The 15,534-nt window shown below is 50.9% G+C and overlaps 1 protein-coding gene across 1 annotated transcript; it reads right to left on the bottom strand.

Moving 5' to 3' along the window:
* Window positions 1-3,757: 3,757 nt before the first annotated feature.
* Window positions 3,758-15,267, bottom strand: LOC309641159 (keratin, type II cytoskeletal 72-like; the record flags this gene model as incomplete). Its single annotated transcript, XM_082420903.1, is given in 13 exon segments — window positions 3,758-4,241; window positions 4,988-5,022; window positions 5,670-5,746; window positions 5,748-5,897; window positions 8,334-8,459; window positions 9,071-9,235; window positions 9,998-10,093; window positions 10,452-10,512; window positions 13,158-13,372; window positions 14,839-15,038; window positions 15,041-15,088; window positions 15,091-15,219; window positions 15,222-15,267. Coding segments are annotated over 13 exon segments (1,503 nt in total). The 3' UTR covers window positions 3,758-4,086.
* Window positions 15,268-15,534: the final 267 nt, after the last annotated feature.

Raw genomic sequence — 15,534 nt, 5'->3', positions numbered from 1 at the left:
TTGCTGCTGCATCTGGAGTTCCAGCCAGAAGGATCTGGACTCCCTCAGAGCCCTCCTGGGGATGGAGGGGTTGGAAGTTAAGAAGGAGGGATTCAGGTGATGAGCCTCGAAGAGGGACCGAATATACAAGGGCGTGTGGCGTGGAAGTGCACCAAGCAGGGAGGGAGGGCCAGGGCGGTGGAGATTGGTCTGCAGGAGAGGAGAGACCCTCAGCGTCTCTCTGATCTGTGCAGCACTTGCCGAATGTGAGTCTAAGGGCTGAGGGATGGTGCCATAAGCAGAGGGTTAGTCCTACAAGTGGCAGTCGTCCTGAGATGGCAGGAGTGTTGGAGGCCCTGGGAGGGAAATAGAGGCAGCTGGCAAAGGGCAGCTCAAACCTCAGAGCAGCTGCCAGATGAGACCTAAAACGTCTTAAGACACTCCCGGTCTCCAACAAGTCACGTCCCCTTCACCTCCTACAGGAAGCCTTCCCAGGCTGTCTGTGTTCAGCTCTGATCCCTTCCTTCCTCTGTAGCCCCTTGGCTGTGTCTCACCAGTGCCTCCATGCCCGGATCATCTACTGCACTGGGGCAGGGGCGGGGTGTGGTATTGAGATCTCAGAGGGTCCGCCTTGCGGCCAGGGCAGGAGCTTAGCTACCGTGCACGTGAGGCTAGAGGACAGTATTGCTGAGGGACGGGGCCTCTCACTCCCAGGACTTCCTGACCAGCACCAAGATTTTCAGGTGCCTGTCAAGGAAGAGCTGTCTGAAGGTCCTGAAAGAGGTTCGGGCTGCGGCAACGCCAGCACTACCACAGTTCCTACCCCCGAATCCTGTGAGAGGAGAGATGGGACAGGAGAGGGAGGGGAGACAGAAGCCAGGGCCTGGGCAACAGGGAGGCTAGGCCAGCCTGGTCACGCCAGGGAGCAAAACAGCATCTCCTCCAGCTGGCAGCTCCACGGTGGGCACAGAGCCTGTCCAAGATCATCCCACACCCTCTCCGTTTTAGGGAAGAGTCTTTCCTCCAGAGGCACAGGGCTGGAAGGTGCAGTACCCAGGGCTGATGGCAGAGGGCAGTGTATGCACAAAATACTGGCACCGAGGAGTTACTCTTCCTGCTTGCAAATTAGCAGTTGGTGACTGAACGGGACCATGTGTCAGTGAAGAGACCCAGTGTTCGCCCTGGCCCTGCATTTAACCCACCTGAGCCAGGTCTCCGGGCACAGTTCTGCTGTGGATTGACTGCTCATGAACCAGTGCACAACTGGCAAACACAAAAGGCCCAAAGAACATGCATTAATAGTAATTATTATAATAACAACTAACATCTATTGGCTGCAAACTATATTCCAGGCACTGTATTACTTCCATTATCCCTTTTCATATTCTCAACTCTTCTCTACGGTGAGAACTTTGACAGGTAACGAGGCATCGTGCCTGGAAGCATGGACTCCAGGATTGGACTGAGGGTCAACTCCCAACTCTGCCATTTACTAACTGTGTGACGTTGGGTGGGTTATTTTACCCTTCTGAGTCTCAACATCTTCACGAGTGAGATCTGCATTATTAGAATCGTACCTTATAACAACTATACCTATCAGGTTGTTGGGAGAATTCATCGTTGCCAGACATAAAGTGCTGAGAGAAGTACCTGGCATATGGGAAGCACTCAGTAAAGGCCAGCTTGTATCGACCCTATTTCGTAAGGGCAGGATCTTGCACCCACTCACAGCTAGCCGTTAGAAGAGCCAGGATTTGAAGCCAGACATATGACTCTCAGCCAGGACACTAGACCTACGACAGCACGCGCCTGACACAGTCCTGGCTTATGCCTGCTGTCTGCAGATCCAGCTTAGCATGTGTCCAGAATAAAGGTGTCTCAGTTTGGTTGATAAATTCTATAAACCGCATACACGTGGATGCAGGTAAAGCACAAATTTATTAACACAAATGTGTTTCATCACTTGCATGCCAAATCATCAGGACACATGTGTGTTCCATGAGCTCTTTCTCCCCAGTGAGGGTCGGTGAGACTGAGCCATGCATATCTGTGGCAAATGTTACATTGAGTGCCAACCGCGAGCCAGACTGAGGGCCCCGGAACAGAACACGGGGCTGTGGGAGGGGACAGACATGTGCGCAGCTAACGTGCCACCAGGAAAATAAAGCAACAACTGTAATACGGGTTTGTGCCCTGCTGTGGATGTGCAGGGCTCCGGTCTCCAACCCGCTGCTCACCAGCGCTGTGAACACGGGCAGAGCACTTAGACATCCAGGCCTCCATTTGCTGGCCTCTATAGTGGGGGTACCAGGGGAGTTGCTGCCACCAGCCCTAATGTTCCTTCTCATTTAATGCTTGATGACTTGATGGAGTCTACCTGGAGGGACCAGAAAACGCATGTCCACGGGAGGTGGCATTTCAGCCGAGCCACGAAGGGTGAGTGGGCTTTCAGGAAATGGGTCATGGGCATCGAGATTGGAAGTCATATTTGCCATGGTCCTGGGGTGTGAAGAGTCCTGGCCTCTGGGAAGAAAGACTGGAGTGTGAGGCTGGGGAATGACAGGGAGGAGAAGGGGTCACAGGCACCCTGAAAGTCACCCTCGAATGACACTCATCCTTGGAAGGTGGCCTCGCCCCGGAGGACTCTGCCCTTCCGCACCTTGCTCAAGGCGACAGTGCGAACTGCTTCTGAGAGAACACTAACGGAAACACACGTGTGCTTCAAAGGGCACCCTTTTATTCTACTTAATTTTTCTTCACAGCGGTCGTCACTGCCTGACAGCGTATCCTGCGTTTGTTCGTTGCTGATTTTTGTTCTCCCGACCAGACTGCGAGCTCTCTGAGGACAGGCTCTGTGCACCCGTTTGCTGACTCCACTATTCCCAGTGCCTGACAGTGCCGGGCTCACCAAAGCTCTGTCTAGTGAGCCACTGCTCTGTGGACACTGTAGATACAGATGCATCCATAAGCAGGTGGGCGTGCTGGCCTCAAATGTTGAGGGTGGAAAAGAATCGGCTGCAAGAAGAGGAAAGCAGGGCTGGGGGTGGGTTGGCAGGAGAGTGAGGAGGAAAGAAGGAGTGACTCTCCGGCAACAAGAGGCAGTTGTGGGGGACACTGTGGGAGCTTTTGAGAAGTGCAGCAGGAAGCCACGCTGAAGCTCGAACGCCTGACAGTCTGGGGGCGATTTGGTTCCTTGATCACAGAGGCCTGAGCCTCTTTATAATGGCGGGGGGGTGGTGACTGTGCCCATCTGGCAGGGCCACTGTGTGGAACAGGTGTCCCAGTGCACGGGAAGCCCCAAGCCCGCCCAGAGGCGCATCAGTAACAAATCTCTGCTGTTTATAAGGAGCACCTCTCACCCAAAGCCTACCTGGCCAGGACCAGATGGCAAAGATCTGTGTCAGGGCAGGGACCCAGAAGGAAGAAAGAGCTGGACCAAGAAACACTGTTCAGGGCAACTCAGATGTCGACATCCCAGGCAACATATTCAACACTCAGAATCAAATGATATCAATCGTTTATTGTGGGGAAAGCAGAGACCTGGACACAATCCCAATCAGAGGACAATGAGAGCCCCTTGGCTGTGAAGGCCCAGAAAGGCAGGGGGACAGATGGGCTTTCCCCTGGTCGCAGGGAAGCATCCTGGGTATGTGTGTTATCTCTGCATTTGGGGCAGTGACCCAGTGAAAGGTGACCAAGGAGAAGGTCACCGAGAGAGCCCATGGCTGGACTTCCTGCATCAGAGCATTGCCCTGCTGAGGACAACAGGGAGGGGGGATGGGACTTCACTTGCCCTTCATCTCAAGGCCTTTTTGGTTGCACATCTGCTGCCTGAGGTTTCTGGCAGGGAGATCCTTGAACTCACTGCCACAGCTGCCTTTGGCTTTTTTTTTTTGTTTTTTTTTTTAAAGGATTGAACAAATGTTTAAACAAACAAAATATATGGGTGACAAATAAGCACATAAAAAGATGTTCATCATCATTAGCCATCAGCGAAATGGAAATTAAAGCCACAAGATACCATTATACAAGCTGTTAGAATGGCTAAAATAAAAATATCAAATGCTGCTGAGGATGCAGAGAGACTGGAAATCCCATACATGACTGTTAGGAATGCAAAAGAGTATAGACAATCTGAAAACAATTTCTGCCTTTGGTTTTGACATCCACCGCCGAGGGTTTGCAGCTGTAACTGCTCGAGGTGCCAAAGCCCACGCTGAAGCCAGCCCCTCCTGCCCCAGAGCTGGTGTTGCTGATGACGGCTGCAACAGGCAAGAGAAGACCCAGCCCGGTGAGCCTCCTGGGGCACCCTGACCACTCCCTTAGTTCTCTCCACTAGGGTGGCTTCATGTGGAGACCCATTCTCCATTGTGTAGTTTTAGTTTACTAAGAGATTTTCATCAGCACTGATCATCTTTCATGTACTTGGCCCCATGAGTTTGACCTTTTCCTAATTAGTCTGAATCATCTATCAATATCAGACTATAAGCACAAGTAATCTCTATCAGTGAATTTCTCTCTGGGTAGGACCAGATGAAGAAAGGCACTTCAAGGAGGCCTTCTGAGGCTGCTGCTAAAGAAAGGGGCTGCTGGAAGTACCCCACAATAGAACCCTGCACCCTCTCTAGCTTTTAAATCTAGAGGAGGTTATTTCTGCTTTTTTAATCATTCAGCCTTTCAGGCTCCCCTCAATCCTTATTTCAATCTAGGGCCTTTAGTATGGACTGGCCTCAAAGAAATGGAATGTAGCCATTAAGCATCATTCTTACAGTAGACTTTGGGATTATATGCTGTTGGATATCATTTAATCTCTCTACAGATAATGCTTTTGTATTTCATGATATTTTCTCCTGGTTACTAAAGCCAGCTCCCTTTTTGTGCCCCTAAGTCTCCCCTGAACCCACTCTGTTATTCTGTTATTCTGAATTTTCTTTGGTGTCATGGAAGTAGAGGGACTTAGACTTCTGGTAGGTGACCAAGGGCAGAACCAGGTCCTGCAGATACTTACAGATGCTCACGGAATTTGGATATTCACCAGACATCCTGAAGAGGGAGAAAAAAGCAGATAAACCCTCCATAAACCATCTCCCCTTTGACCCAAGGAGTCACCTCTCTGAATCAGCCTCTCCGCTCAGACGTGCCACCTTCCACCCCATCCCAGCCTCCTCTCTTCCCAAACACCCTAGTGGGACCTCTCAAAAACAGAGAACTAAAATGGAAAATCTACTGCAAGGAGTAAGCTCTCCATCAAAGTGGCTTTGGGATTATCTGATGTGTGGGATAATTGTGCCCCCGCTTCCGGCCAGTTATGTCATTGGTCTTAGACAAGTAAGAGGAGTGAGCTCACATCCTCACTGGGCCTCAGGCTTTGCCAGAGCAACCTTGAGCCTAGATGACTCTTGGAGACCATCTTGTCCCCTCCCCCCACCTTAAGAATGCATCGTGAAGGGCCAGGGATGCTCTCTTTCTCAATTTCTCTAATTCCTCCCCTATCACCTCTTTGGGATGTTTACAATCCAGTCCTTCTTGCTGTCTAACTCTGGTCTGTCCAGAGTCTACTGCACCATGTCAAGACCATTCTTTTTAGAGTTTCACCTCAGTAGGGCCTGAACAAAACCAAACTGTTTGCCTTCAACCTTCTAACTAAAGCACAGAGATAATGCTCCAGACAAAAGATATCCACCCCTCACCTGCACTCCTCGCCCTCCAGCAGCTGGCAGTAGGTGGCAATCTCCACGTCCAGGGCCAGTTTTGTGCTCATCCAGGGCCAGCTCCTGGTACTCTTGCAGCATCCGGGCCAGCTCCTGCTTGGACTGGAGCAGGGCGGCCTCCAGCTCATCCAGCTTGGCCTGGGCGTCCTTCAGGGCCCAGTCACCCCACTGCTCAGCGTTGGCAATGGCCATCTCCAGGTTGGAGCACCGAGGGGCAAATGGATTTAATGCTTTGGGTCAGAGCGCAGCTCTGAGATCCTGCTCAGAAGACCTCCCCTCATTTGGTCCTGACTGATAGTAAATGCTTTGAGATCCTCCTGGTTTCCCCATCTTTGGACATCATCAGAGGCGAATCTGTCCTTCCCCCCAACTCCAGGCACAGTTCACTCCAGCTCATGCCATGGCATGTGAAGGTGGAGTGTCCTTACCTTGGGAGAGAGGAGGGGAAGGGCACTGAGAAGGTGGCCACCTGCGCACATGGTCCCACCCTCTCCCTCCTGGTCTGTAACACTGGCTGTAAGATTCTAATGCCAACCCTGAAAAGCCTCTGGGTCACTGGCCTTAATTCTGCCCCACAGTGTAAAGGTTGTCTTGGGAGATACCGTAAACTATGAAAAAATTGGGGACCAATTAAGTTCCTATTAATAAAACGTCTATCCAATAAACCTACCCCACTGAGAATCTGGCCTCCAAAATTCCACAGAGAATCATGCTACCAGGCGACAGCCTTAAATGATACTTCTGCATAACTAACAGGTTTTACATGTTCACAAACATTCACTGTTAGGTGTTACTTGCAGAAGCAAACTGCAGATGGGGCTCAGCGCTGCATCCACGTGAAAGCTGGGCAGAGGGAGGCTGACCCTTGAGCCTTTAGTCTTGGGTGTGTGTTCTGGTCACTGGGCTAAGGCTTTGGTGGGATCTAAGTATCTGGCTTCTTTTTCTGGTGTGTCCCCTTCTTCTGGAGTCAAATTTGCTTCACCCCAAGGAGAACAGCTGGTCCTGAGGCCAGATGGAATTTTTGACTGTTATCCAGCTGGCACCACCCTCCTCTGCCAGGCAGGCCCCCAGCCGTGCAAGCACCCACAGTGTTTTAGATGAGTGATTCACAGCCTCAGTAGAAACACCTAGGACCCAGCTGCCTAACCAGGGAAAAGCATCCGCCATCCTTGGGTCTGTGGAGACCTTATTATTTAGGGGGATGGCAATAAACGTAAGACTAGAATTTGACCAAACTGTCCTCTGTTCTTTTTCACTGACTGAGATCCTGCAGGTGGACCTAGGGGACTCCAGAAGCTTGGGTCTTGTGCAGCGTGAGTTGAGAAGAGGACCTGAAATTTTGGTTCCTTTGAAACAATTAGCACCTGGATTCTGGAGCCACTGAATGCAGAGTCTGCATCTGAAACTGTGGGCTTCTTTGGTGGAGAAGCCAAAAGGGCAGGAAAGCAGGAGCCCTCAAGAGGAGCCGCCCTGGGGACCAAGCATTGAGGTGACCCCCGCCAGCTCCCTGAGGAGGACATCTCCCCTGACCTCCAAAGCACAGTGGCCTTTTCATCACAAAAAGTCACTTTCTGGTAATAAGTTCACCCAACCGTGAACACGGAGCATTTTATCAGATAAATATTGTAATTGGGTACTGAAGGTAGCTTCCAACACCTTGTGTTTTTCTTTCATTTATGCAGAACTTGATTAAGTAAAAACACCATAAGTTCTTAATTAATCCATCTTTTTTCTTTCCACCGCCATGAGCCTACTGCACCGAGGAGGGGGTGTGTGTGTGTGTGTGTGTGTGTGTGTGTGTGTGTGTGTGCACACGCGCACATGCAGGGCAGGGGAGGACAAGGAGATGGGGGACTTGACTTGCCCAGGAAGCTAAGACCTTAAATCCTTGAACCAACCTTCACAAACTCTGGGAAACTCGTGGCGTAGGTTTGCTTGCTTTGGAATCACAAGCGTGGCCCCGTGGGGCGCTCTTATGGGCAGCACTCAGTGTAGTGTGCCCACAGCACAACCACAGGGAAGGGCAAACACAGAGCAGAGCCCTGGGCCACGTCTAGTGTGGGAGGGTCTTCCTTCCCCACTCTTTTCTAAAATCCACTGCTGACTCTCCTTCCTCCAGCACGGATTCATCCTGTGAAATTTCCAAACCCTCTCACCCACTGCATCGGGTCTAAACTCCATTGCCCAACTTTGAAGACCACCCATAAGCCGCCCCTTCCTACCCGGGGGTGTCCTGCTCTCTGCCACCCACCCATCATGGACCTTCCGCTCGGGGAGGGCACCTCTCATCCCAGCACACAGGTCACGCACATGCCCACCTCACATCCACTGCTCCTGCGGGCTCCTTCACCGGACCCCTTCCCTCTCCCTTCTGCCTCCCATCCCAGTGTAATCCCACCTCCGGCAGGAAGCCTCACTCGGGTCCTCATTCAGCCAGAGCCCCTTGGGGGCCCTACAGCACTTAGGCAGCGCGATGCCCAGCGAGGGATGCTTCATCCTTCCATATGGATTCCGACTGTTCTCTCCCGAAAGAGGGACCTTGTTTTACCCTTTTTTCATAATTGGTCTCGTACCGATTGCACCAAACCAAAATTGGTCTCAAACCAATAGGTGCTGTTAGCTGACTCCTTTCATAGAACCCACCTGCTTCTCTACGTTCCCTATCTCCAATCGGATTCTCTGGATCCATCGGCTGAGATCAGAGATCTCAGCCTTGGTGAGTTTGAGGTCATCCCCATGCTGGCCCGCTGTGACCTGCAGCTCCTGGATCTGAGGTTGGGGGACGAGAGACGAGGAGCACAGGACAGTTGAGAATTCAGCCCTTAAGGGTGTTCGGGAATGGGGAGGGGAACCACGTACCGTTCTCATTATCCAAGCGGTGCGGGCACAAGAGAAGGAGGGAAGCGGGGAAAGGGAGGGGGAGAAAGACAACCCTTTCCTTCTGGATAGGAAGGCCCGGCCCCAGTTCAACAGGATCCTCGGATTCTCAAACATGAGAGACGTGATGGAATTTAAATTCCCTGTCCTCATTTTGACAAAGTTGGAAACAGAAGAAAAGCTGAAGTAGTGGATTATGCACAGAAACGGTGTCAGAATCTCATTGAGGTTGTGGCTAGTGCGGCCTCAGCTCTCAGCGAGGGCCATGGCAGGGGAAGGGTTAAGCCATACCCCCAACACCTGCCAAGACTGTGGTTGATCTCTCTGGACCACAGGAAGGCATTTCCAAAAAGCCCAACTCCAAGATTAAGGAAGCCTCTGCCCAGCCCCAATACACGCGCATGCACACACACACAAGCACACACACACATACACGCATGCACGCATGATGACAGGGGGGCAGCTTGGTCACTGGGCCACGGCACACCTGGCACTCAGCTCAGCTTGGTCTGGTACAGCGCCTCGGCCTCACCCTTGCTCTCCAGGGCGATGAGCTCGTCCTGGGCGCGGACCTGGGTGATGATGCTGTCCGTGTCCAGGTCCCGGTTGCTGTCTACGGACAGGATGACGGACACGTCACTGATGTGGGACTGGACCTGAGGGATCTCCTGGAGGACACTTAGGGGAGGGGAGTTAGTTAAAGGCTTCCCATGAGGGGGGCCCTTCTCTTGATCCTCCCTGGTAAATCCCCCGCTGCCCCTTCCTGCCCCTCCTCGGCATTTGAGCTCAGCCTTCAGCGGAGTCCTGCAGTGCCAGTGCCTGTGGGCGTGAGATGAACGCGTGGAGCTTTCAGCGCCAGCGTGGGACTGCCCGTTCTATCATACACGCAGGACTGCTCCCACCCTATTCCATTCTCCGCACCAAGGGCCACCCTTCACCCGTGGAATCAGTCTGAACTCCTTACATGGCACTCAGTGTCCTCTAAGGACTCACGGACGACCCCCTTCTCTGGGCCCCTCATGCGTTAGCACAGCTTGGGCCTCGGGATCGCCCCTCGTTCTGCTCTTTCAGGCTGAAGCATCGTGCTCTTCCCGGTGCCCGAGGAAATCTTGCTCATCTTTCTCCAGGAACCTTCACCGACAGCTCAGGCAGAATTCACCCTTTCCTCCTCTGCTCTCCCAAAGCTCACGTACATGTTTTTTCCCTGCCAGACTGTGGATTCCTGGAGGACAGGAATCGTTTCTCCTCCATCATGGTCTCCTCAAAGCCTACCTCACTGCTCAGCACATAGTAGGGCCTCAGCAAATGTCAGCTGCGCTGAGTCCAAAGGCCTTTCTGCCAACCTTTGGTCCATGAAACCATCCAGGCCAAGGGCCAGAGCCACTCGTAAGAGGAGCAGACCACACGAAAGAGGTCAGCGGGGTCCTTACCCCTTCATAGAGGCACTTGAAGAACTTGATATCATCTGTCAAGGAGTCCACCTTGGCCTGGAGCTCGACCTTGTTCATGCAGGCAGCGTTCGCATCCTGGGAAACACAGAGAGGGGCCAGCTGCCTCCCCCTACCCTCCCTCTTGCCACAAGGAGCCCCAGGTTCCCTGCTCTCTCCCCTCACCCCATGCTTCACAGGGAGGCCCAGTCCCTGAGAGCAAACCAACCAATGTGCAGGGCCACGGCTGCACCTGGATTTAAAGCTGGCAGGTTCTGGGAGCAGCACACATCCCAAGCAAGGGACTTGGAGAGAGGAGTGGGAAATTAGAATCCCAGCTGCCTCTGTACTAGGGACTAAGTGACCCAAAAGGGCCCTTTCCTCAGCCTGTAAACATCACTGTGCCAGGTGCTCAGGGAGCCCCTAGGCTTCTTCCAGCCCTCCCTGCCCCCCTTACCTTCTTGAGCACCACAAACTCATTCTCAGCAGCTGGGCGTCTGTTCATCTCCACCTCGTACCTGCGTGGGGCAAGAGAAAGGAGACAGCATCACCATTGGGATAGGTCCATTCTGCAAATGCTCACTGAGCAGTTAGCTATCACCTCTGTGCCAGAAGCTGCAGGGCATTGGTCCACAACCTGGGCTTCATGTACCCCCAGGGCACGCAGAGCCTTCCTAAAGGGGATATGACAAGAACAGGTTTAAAGGAATCGATGTCCAGCTCCTTCGTTCACAGGCAGGCTACCCTAAAATGTATCTGCCGGGGAATGCACCTGTGATGGAGGCGGAGGCGTCGGGCAGGTTCTGCCATCCCACCTCCCTTGTGACAACAGAAAGACACCGTCCCCGCTCTGCCAGCTGGCACCTTAGTACATGCCTTAGCCCTGTGCAAAACCTCCCAGGAACCAAACGAAACACTATCCCCACCTTTGTGCTGTATATTATGCCTGTTTCTCATACAGGTGAAGCAAGGTCTTGGAAATAGGGTGTTTGGATGGGAATGGGCTAGTCTTAATACACATATTGTAGCTTGGAAGGGTAAGAATATTCATCATTTCACTTAAAGACCTCACTATTCCATCCCTTACTATTATGGAAGAACATATTACATGCCCCTCACCCCCGGGGCTTGAATATAGGTTATAAATTTATAAGGGGGAAAGGGGTAGGTGGGGAACGTTTGCGGGGCTGGGGTCTCACTTGCCCTCCTCCCCCTCCCCTTGTCCCCTATCCCTGGAGCCATTTATTAAAAAAGAATAATAAAAGAATTTTTAAAAAAGAACATATTCCAGGACATTTGTGACCACAAACAAAATAGAGCATTGGAGAGAAATAATTTATGCTAGAATATGGCTTTTTTTTCATATACTTTAACATGAGCAGTTCTTTTCTGCTTTTTACTCCTTCCTAAGGCATGTCACTGGATGCCAAGAAAAATAAAAAGCTTTGTTGGATGGCTGAAGAAGTACAGGTTGGTGAAATGGGTTATTTAAAACATTTAAACAGTGGAACATTTTCTGAGACTGCCAGATTTTTCTAGTTACACTGGGTAAAACACAGAAAATAGTTTAAATGATTTATCTCAGATTCTATGGGTGTTATTCAAAAGATAATTGAAAACTTCTTTCCATCAAATTATGCTATGAAATAGTTGTTTCTATTACAATCAGTTTCATCTCATATTATCTTACATTATCACATCATATTCATCCTATTAACAGCAATAAAAGTATATGCTGATTGTAGACCAGTTAGCTTTTAGCAGTTTATATCTTTCTGTTTCATAAAATACATAGAAAAAGTTTGATCATAATGGCTATCAAAATTAATGACATTCATACATTAGAAATAACTTTTCATTATTTACTTCTAGAAACCAAACACCAGCGTTCAATACACACATACAACATTTACAAAGAAAAAAATGTATTTTATATTACCGCTGACTTTATAAATAACTTATAATTTTAAAAATACATTACCATGCATAATTAAAAGCTAAACCATGACAAATTACACATTGATTTATCCTGTTTTAGAACATAAATAGATGTATTAATTATGTTAAATCTATATCACTTTAATCTTTAATGTTTTCAATAACCTACTGTACAAGATGTCATCCTTAGTTTATTGCTGAGTGGATTTTAAAACAGTCCCCAAAGTGCATGTTTATACTTTTATTTGAATTTAGATATGAAGCCAGACTTTTTCTGATAAAGCAACTCTTATTTCTCTGGTTTGACAATGAAAGCTAGCTTTTCCAATTAAGCTAGATGGTGGATGTTTTCTATAAATTGAATGAGCTAAAGTTTTGGAAATTGTGTTTGAGTATGTGCACATATATAAACAGTGGGAGCTCTCTGGAGGTGTTCTTTAAGCCTGTCCCCACAATCTGTGTGCTTTCAGAAGTCCGGGACCACGTCATCTCCTTCCTCTGGGTCTCCACACTGGACTGAGGCCAGAGTCCCGCTTTGGGGGACTTCAGAATAGAGATGAACAGGCAGATCGAATGTGGACCAAGAAAAAGAGCTCAGTTCTGACCGTCTCCAGCCCATTATGGAAGAAATCGTCTATCCCTAGAAATCCCGGCACCTGGAAGTAAACCACCAAAATATCAGGTTACACTGAGCCTAGATGCATCACTCTCTCCTCACTGGCTCACCTTGGAGGGAGAAACCACCTTTGGTTCCAAGCACACCCTCAACTGTTCTCTTTAATGGTGGGACTCAGCAGCATGGAGATGCCTCATCATGAAAAAAAAAACTTTTAGAAACTCATTTTTGCTTAGCTTTAAGATTGGTTCTGGGATTGGAAGGATGTCTCATGTCCTGGGAACTCCCATGGGAAACCTCACTCAGGAAGACCTACAAAGCCATTTGGGCTGTCCATCTGGTTTTGAGACAATTCTCTTCCCCCCTATTCCTTCATTTCCAATGTTAAAAATTGAGCACACCATTTCCTAGGCAACTTGGAGCACCATTTTGGGTAGATCTTTTCTCTTCCTAAGTCTCATCCTGTCTGGATCTCTCTCCCTCCCTAATGGGAAAGGAAGTAGCAATGGTATCAGCAAAGCATCCAAGAAGGCAAAAACGCTGGCTCCAAATCACAACCTCATCTGTAATCAAGACCCTCCGGTGGTGTTTCTCTGCCTCTCCGCTCACTTCTTTCTGTAGTCCTCCACCAAATCCTGCATGTTCCTCAGCCCCAAGTCCAGCCTCACCCGCTCCCCGGACAGCATCTCCAGCTGCTTGCGCAGGTTGCTGGTGCAGCCCTCGAGGATGGGCTCCAGGCTGTTCTTGCAGTTGTTCGGGTCCAGCTGCTGCAGCAGCTCCCACTTGGTCCCCAGCACCTGGTTCTGCTGCTCCAGGATCCGCACCTGGAACTCAAAGGTGGTCATAGCCCCCCCCCCAATGCTCTTGCCTCTCAAGAGTGGGGACAGGGCCCCAGAAATCAGATGTCATCATCCTGGAGTGGGGGTCAGGAAAGAGCAAGGTTCATCAGAGAGTAGATTCAGCCAGGAGTACATGCCCATCTTGTCTGTAAGACAAGGAATAAGGTCCAGTCTTAAACGAAATCAGGAAGGGGGCATAACAATGCTATCATCTGCCACCATGACTTACCATGGATTGAGGCAGCTTCTTTTGCTATAAATGCTGGTGTTTTTGGAGTGAAGGGAAATGAGAAGCAGGGAGAAACAGTGACTGGGGAATGGCACTGGAAAGTCACTCTGGTGGTTTGCATGTTCTTTCTTTTGTGCAGCCTAAATTGCTCTTGGTTTGTTTCATTGGTTTTCAAAGCAGATGATCACATCTTTACAAGTTTCCTTCATACTTGACAGAAGATTTCACTTTTTTGTACTAAATAACTTCAGGCCATCTGCTACTCACCAGCATTCCTCTTCTCACCAATCTCCTTAGCTGTTTCTTCCATTCCTGCCCTCTCTCCTCCAACTACCTCACTCCTGTTACTGAACACAGTGGTGAGGGACACAGGCTACTGTTGTCTGTTCTATTAACCTGGGCACATTTCTTAGCCTCCTTCTATCTTAGTTCTTCATCTGCAAGGCAGAATGATCATTGAATCATGGGTGGTGCATTGATAAATAAGAACCACTTGGGACAAAACCTGGCACTGAGGAACGTCAGCTATTATTAGTATTATGTCCCCTGTCTCTCACGGTCTAGACCTTTCCAGGTGGAGACAAAAGAAGCCCATTCTTTGTTTGCTCCCATTCACTGGGGTCACTGCCTATGAATCTCCAGAGCCATCTTCCATGTTGCCCCAATTTCTGGGCGCACACACACCTGCACAACATGCACACATAATTTGGCATGCCCTCCTTCCAAATCTTCTCCCCTCAGCCCCACTCTTCAATGCTCTGGCCCTTTCCTCTCACCTCCTCTAGAAACCTTCCTGGCTTACACCCTTATCCCACTTCCTACCTTCCAAGTCTTTCCCATCCACCAAGCATCCTATCCTGGGACACCCCCCGTCCTGGAATTGCGTCTCTGTCTCTCTGTCTGATATTGAGAGCCCTCAGAGGGCCCATTCCACACATCTCCTGCCCCTGACACACCCCCTCCCTTCCCAGGGTCTTTTCCTGCAAAGTAAGAACGAAGCTCCCCTTTACGGGGTGTGTGTGCCGGGCCCAGTTCTAAGCACCATAGAAACATCTGATTCATCCTCATTACAACCCTGTGGGGTTAAAGCTACTCTTGTGCCCATTTTACAGAGAGGAAAGGGAAGCTCAGTGAGGATAACTAACTCGCCCAAGTTTCCATGCCAGTGGCAGTGGCAGAGTACATTGGTCACCAAGGCAGGGACAGGCAGACCAGGACCCACCTTGTCGATGAAGGAGGTGAACTTGTTCAGCACCTTGATCTGCTCTCGCTCCTGGGCACGCACCTTCTGGATCTCGGGGTCCAGCTCCACGTTGAGGGGGGCCAGGAGGCTCTTATTGACGGCGACCTGAGGGATGCCGCCGGGCGGGCACACGGACGGACACGCGGGCCCCAGCCCGGCGCTGCCGAAGACGATGCCACGAAGCCGCCCAGGCGGCCGCCGCCGGTGACTGAGCAGGGACCCAGCACGGAGCCCGCCCGACCGCGGTGCCCAGGGCCAGGCGCCGGCCGCCCCCGGGGTTGAAGAGGCCCCTGCTGCCGAAGGCAGTCGCGCCCTTGACGCCGGCCCGGAACGAGGCGGAGCTGCTGCTGACCCGGCCCGGAAGGCCAGGCGCTCCCTGCCGGGGTAGAGGTGCAGCTGGCGGCTCATGGCTGGCAGGTCGAGGTCACAGGCTGCTGGGCGGCGCGGGAGACAGGAGACGGCGCAGAGCGGCCGGGCTTTCCTTCCCCGCCCGGCCCCTAAATAGCCGGAGTGCGGGCCTCCGGAGTCCGCTTAACTTGTAGGTGGGAACATCTTTTAGGCCACATGGGGCCTCTTGGTTCTCCATTTAGGAAATTACCATCTCCTCTCTGAGATTTTTGTCTCTTCCTCCCTGAACTCCCCATGAATCCCCTATAAAATGGCCCAGAACCCTGC

The sequence above is a fragment of the Balaenoptera physalus genome (assembly GCF_965194825.1).
Source record: "Balaenoptera physalus genome assembly, chromosome: 13".
NCBI classification, from domain to species: Eukaryota; Metazoa; Chordata; class Mammalia; order Artiodactyla; family Balaenopteridae; genus Balaenoptera; species Balaenoptera physalus.
Note: the sequence above shows the minus strand (reverse complement) of the source record. Positions and strands in the feature narration are given on the sequence as shown.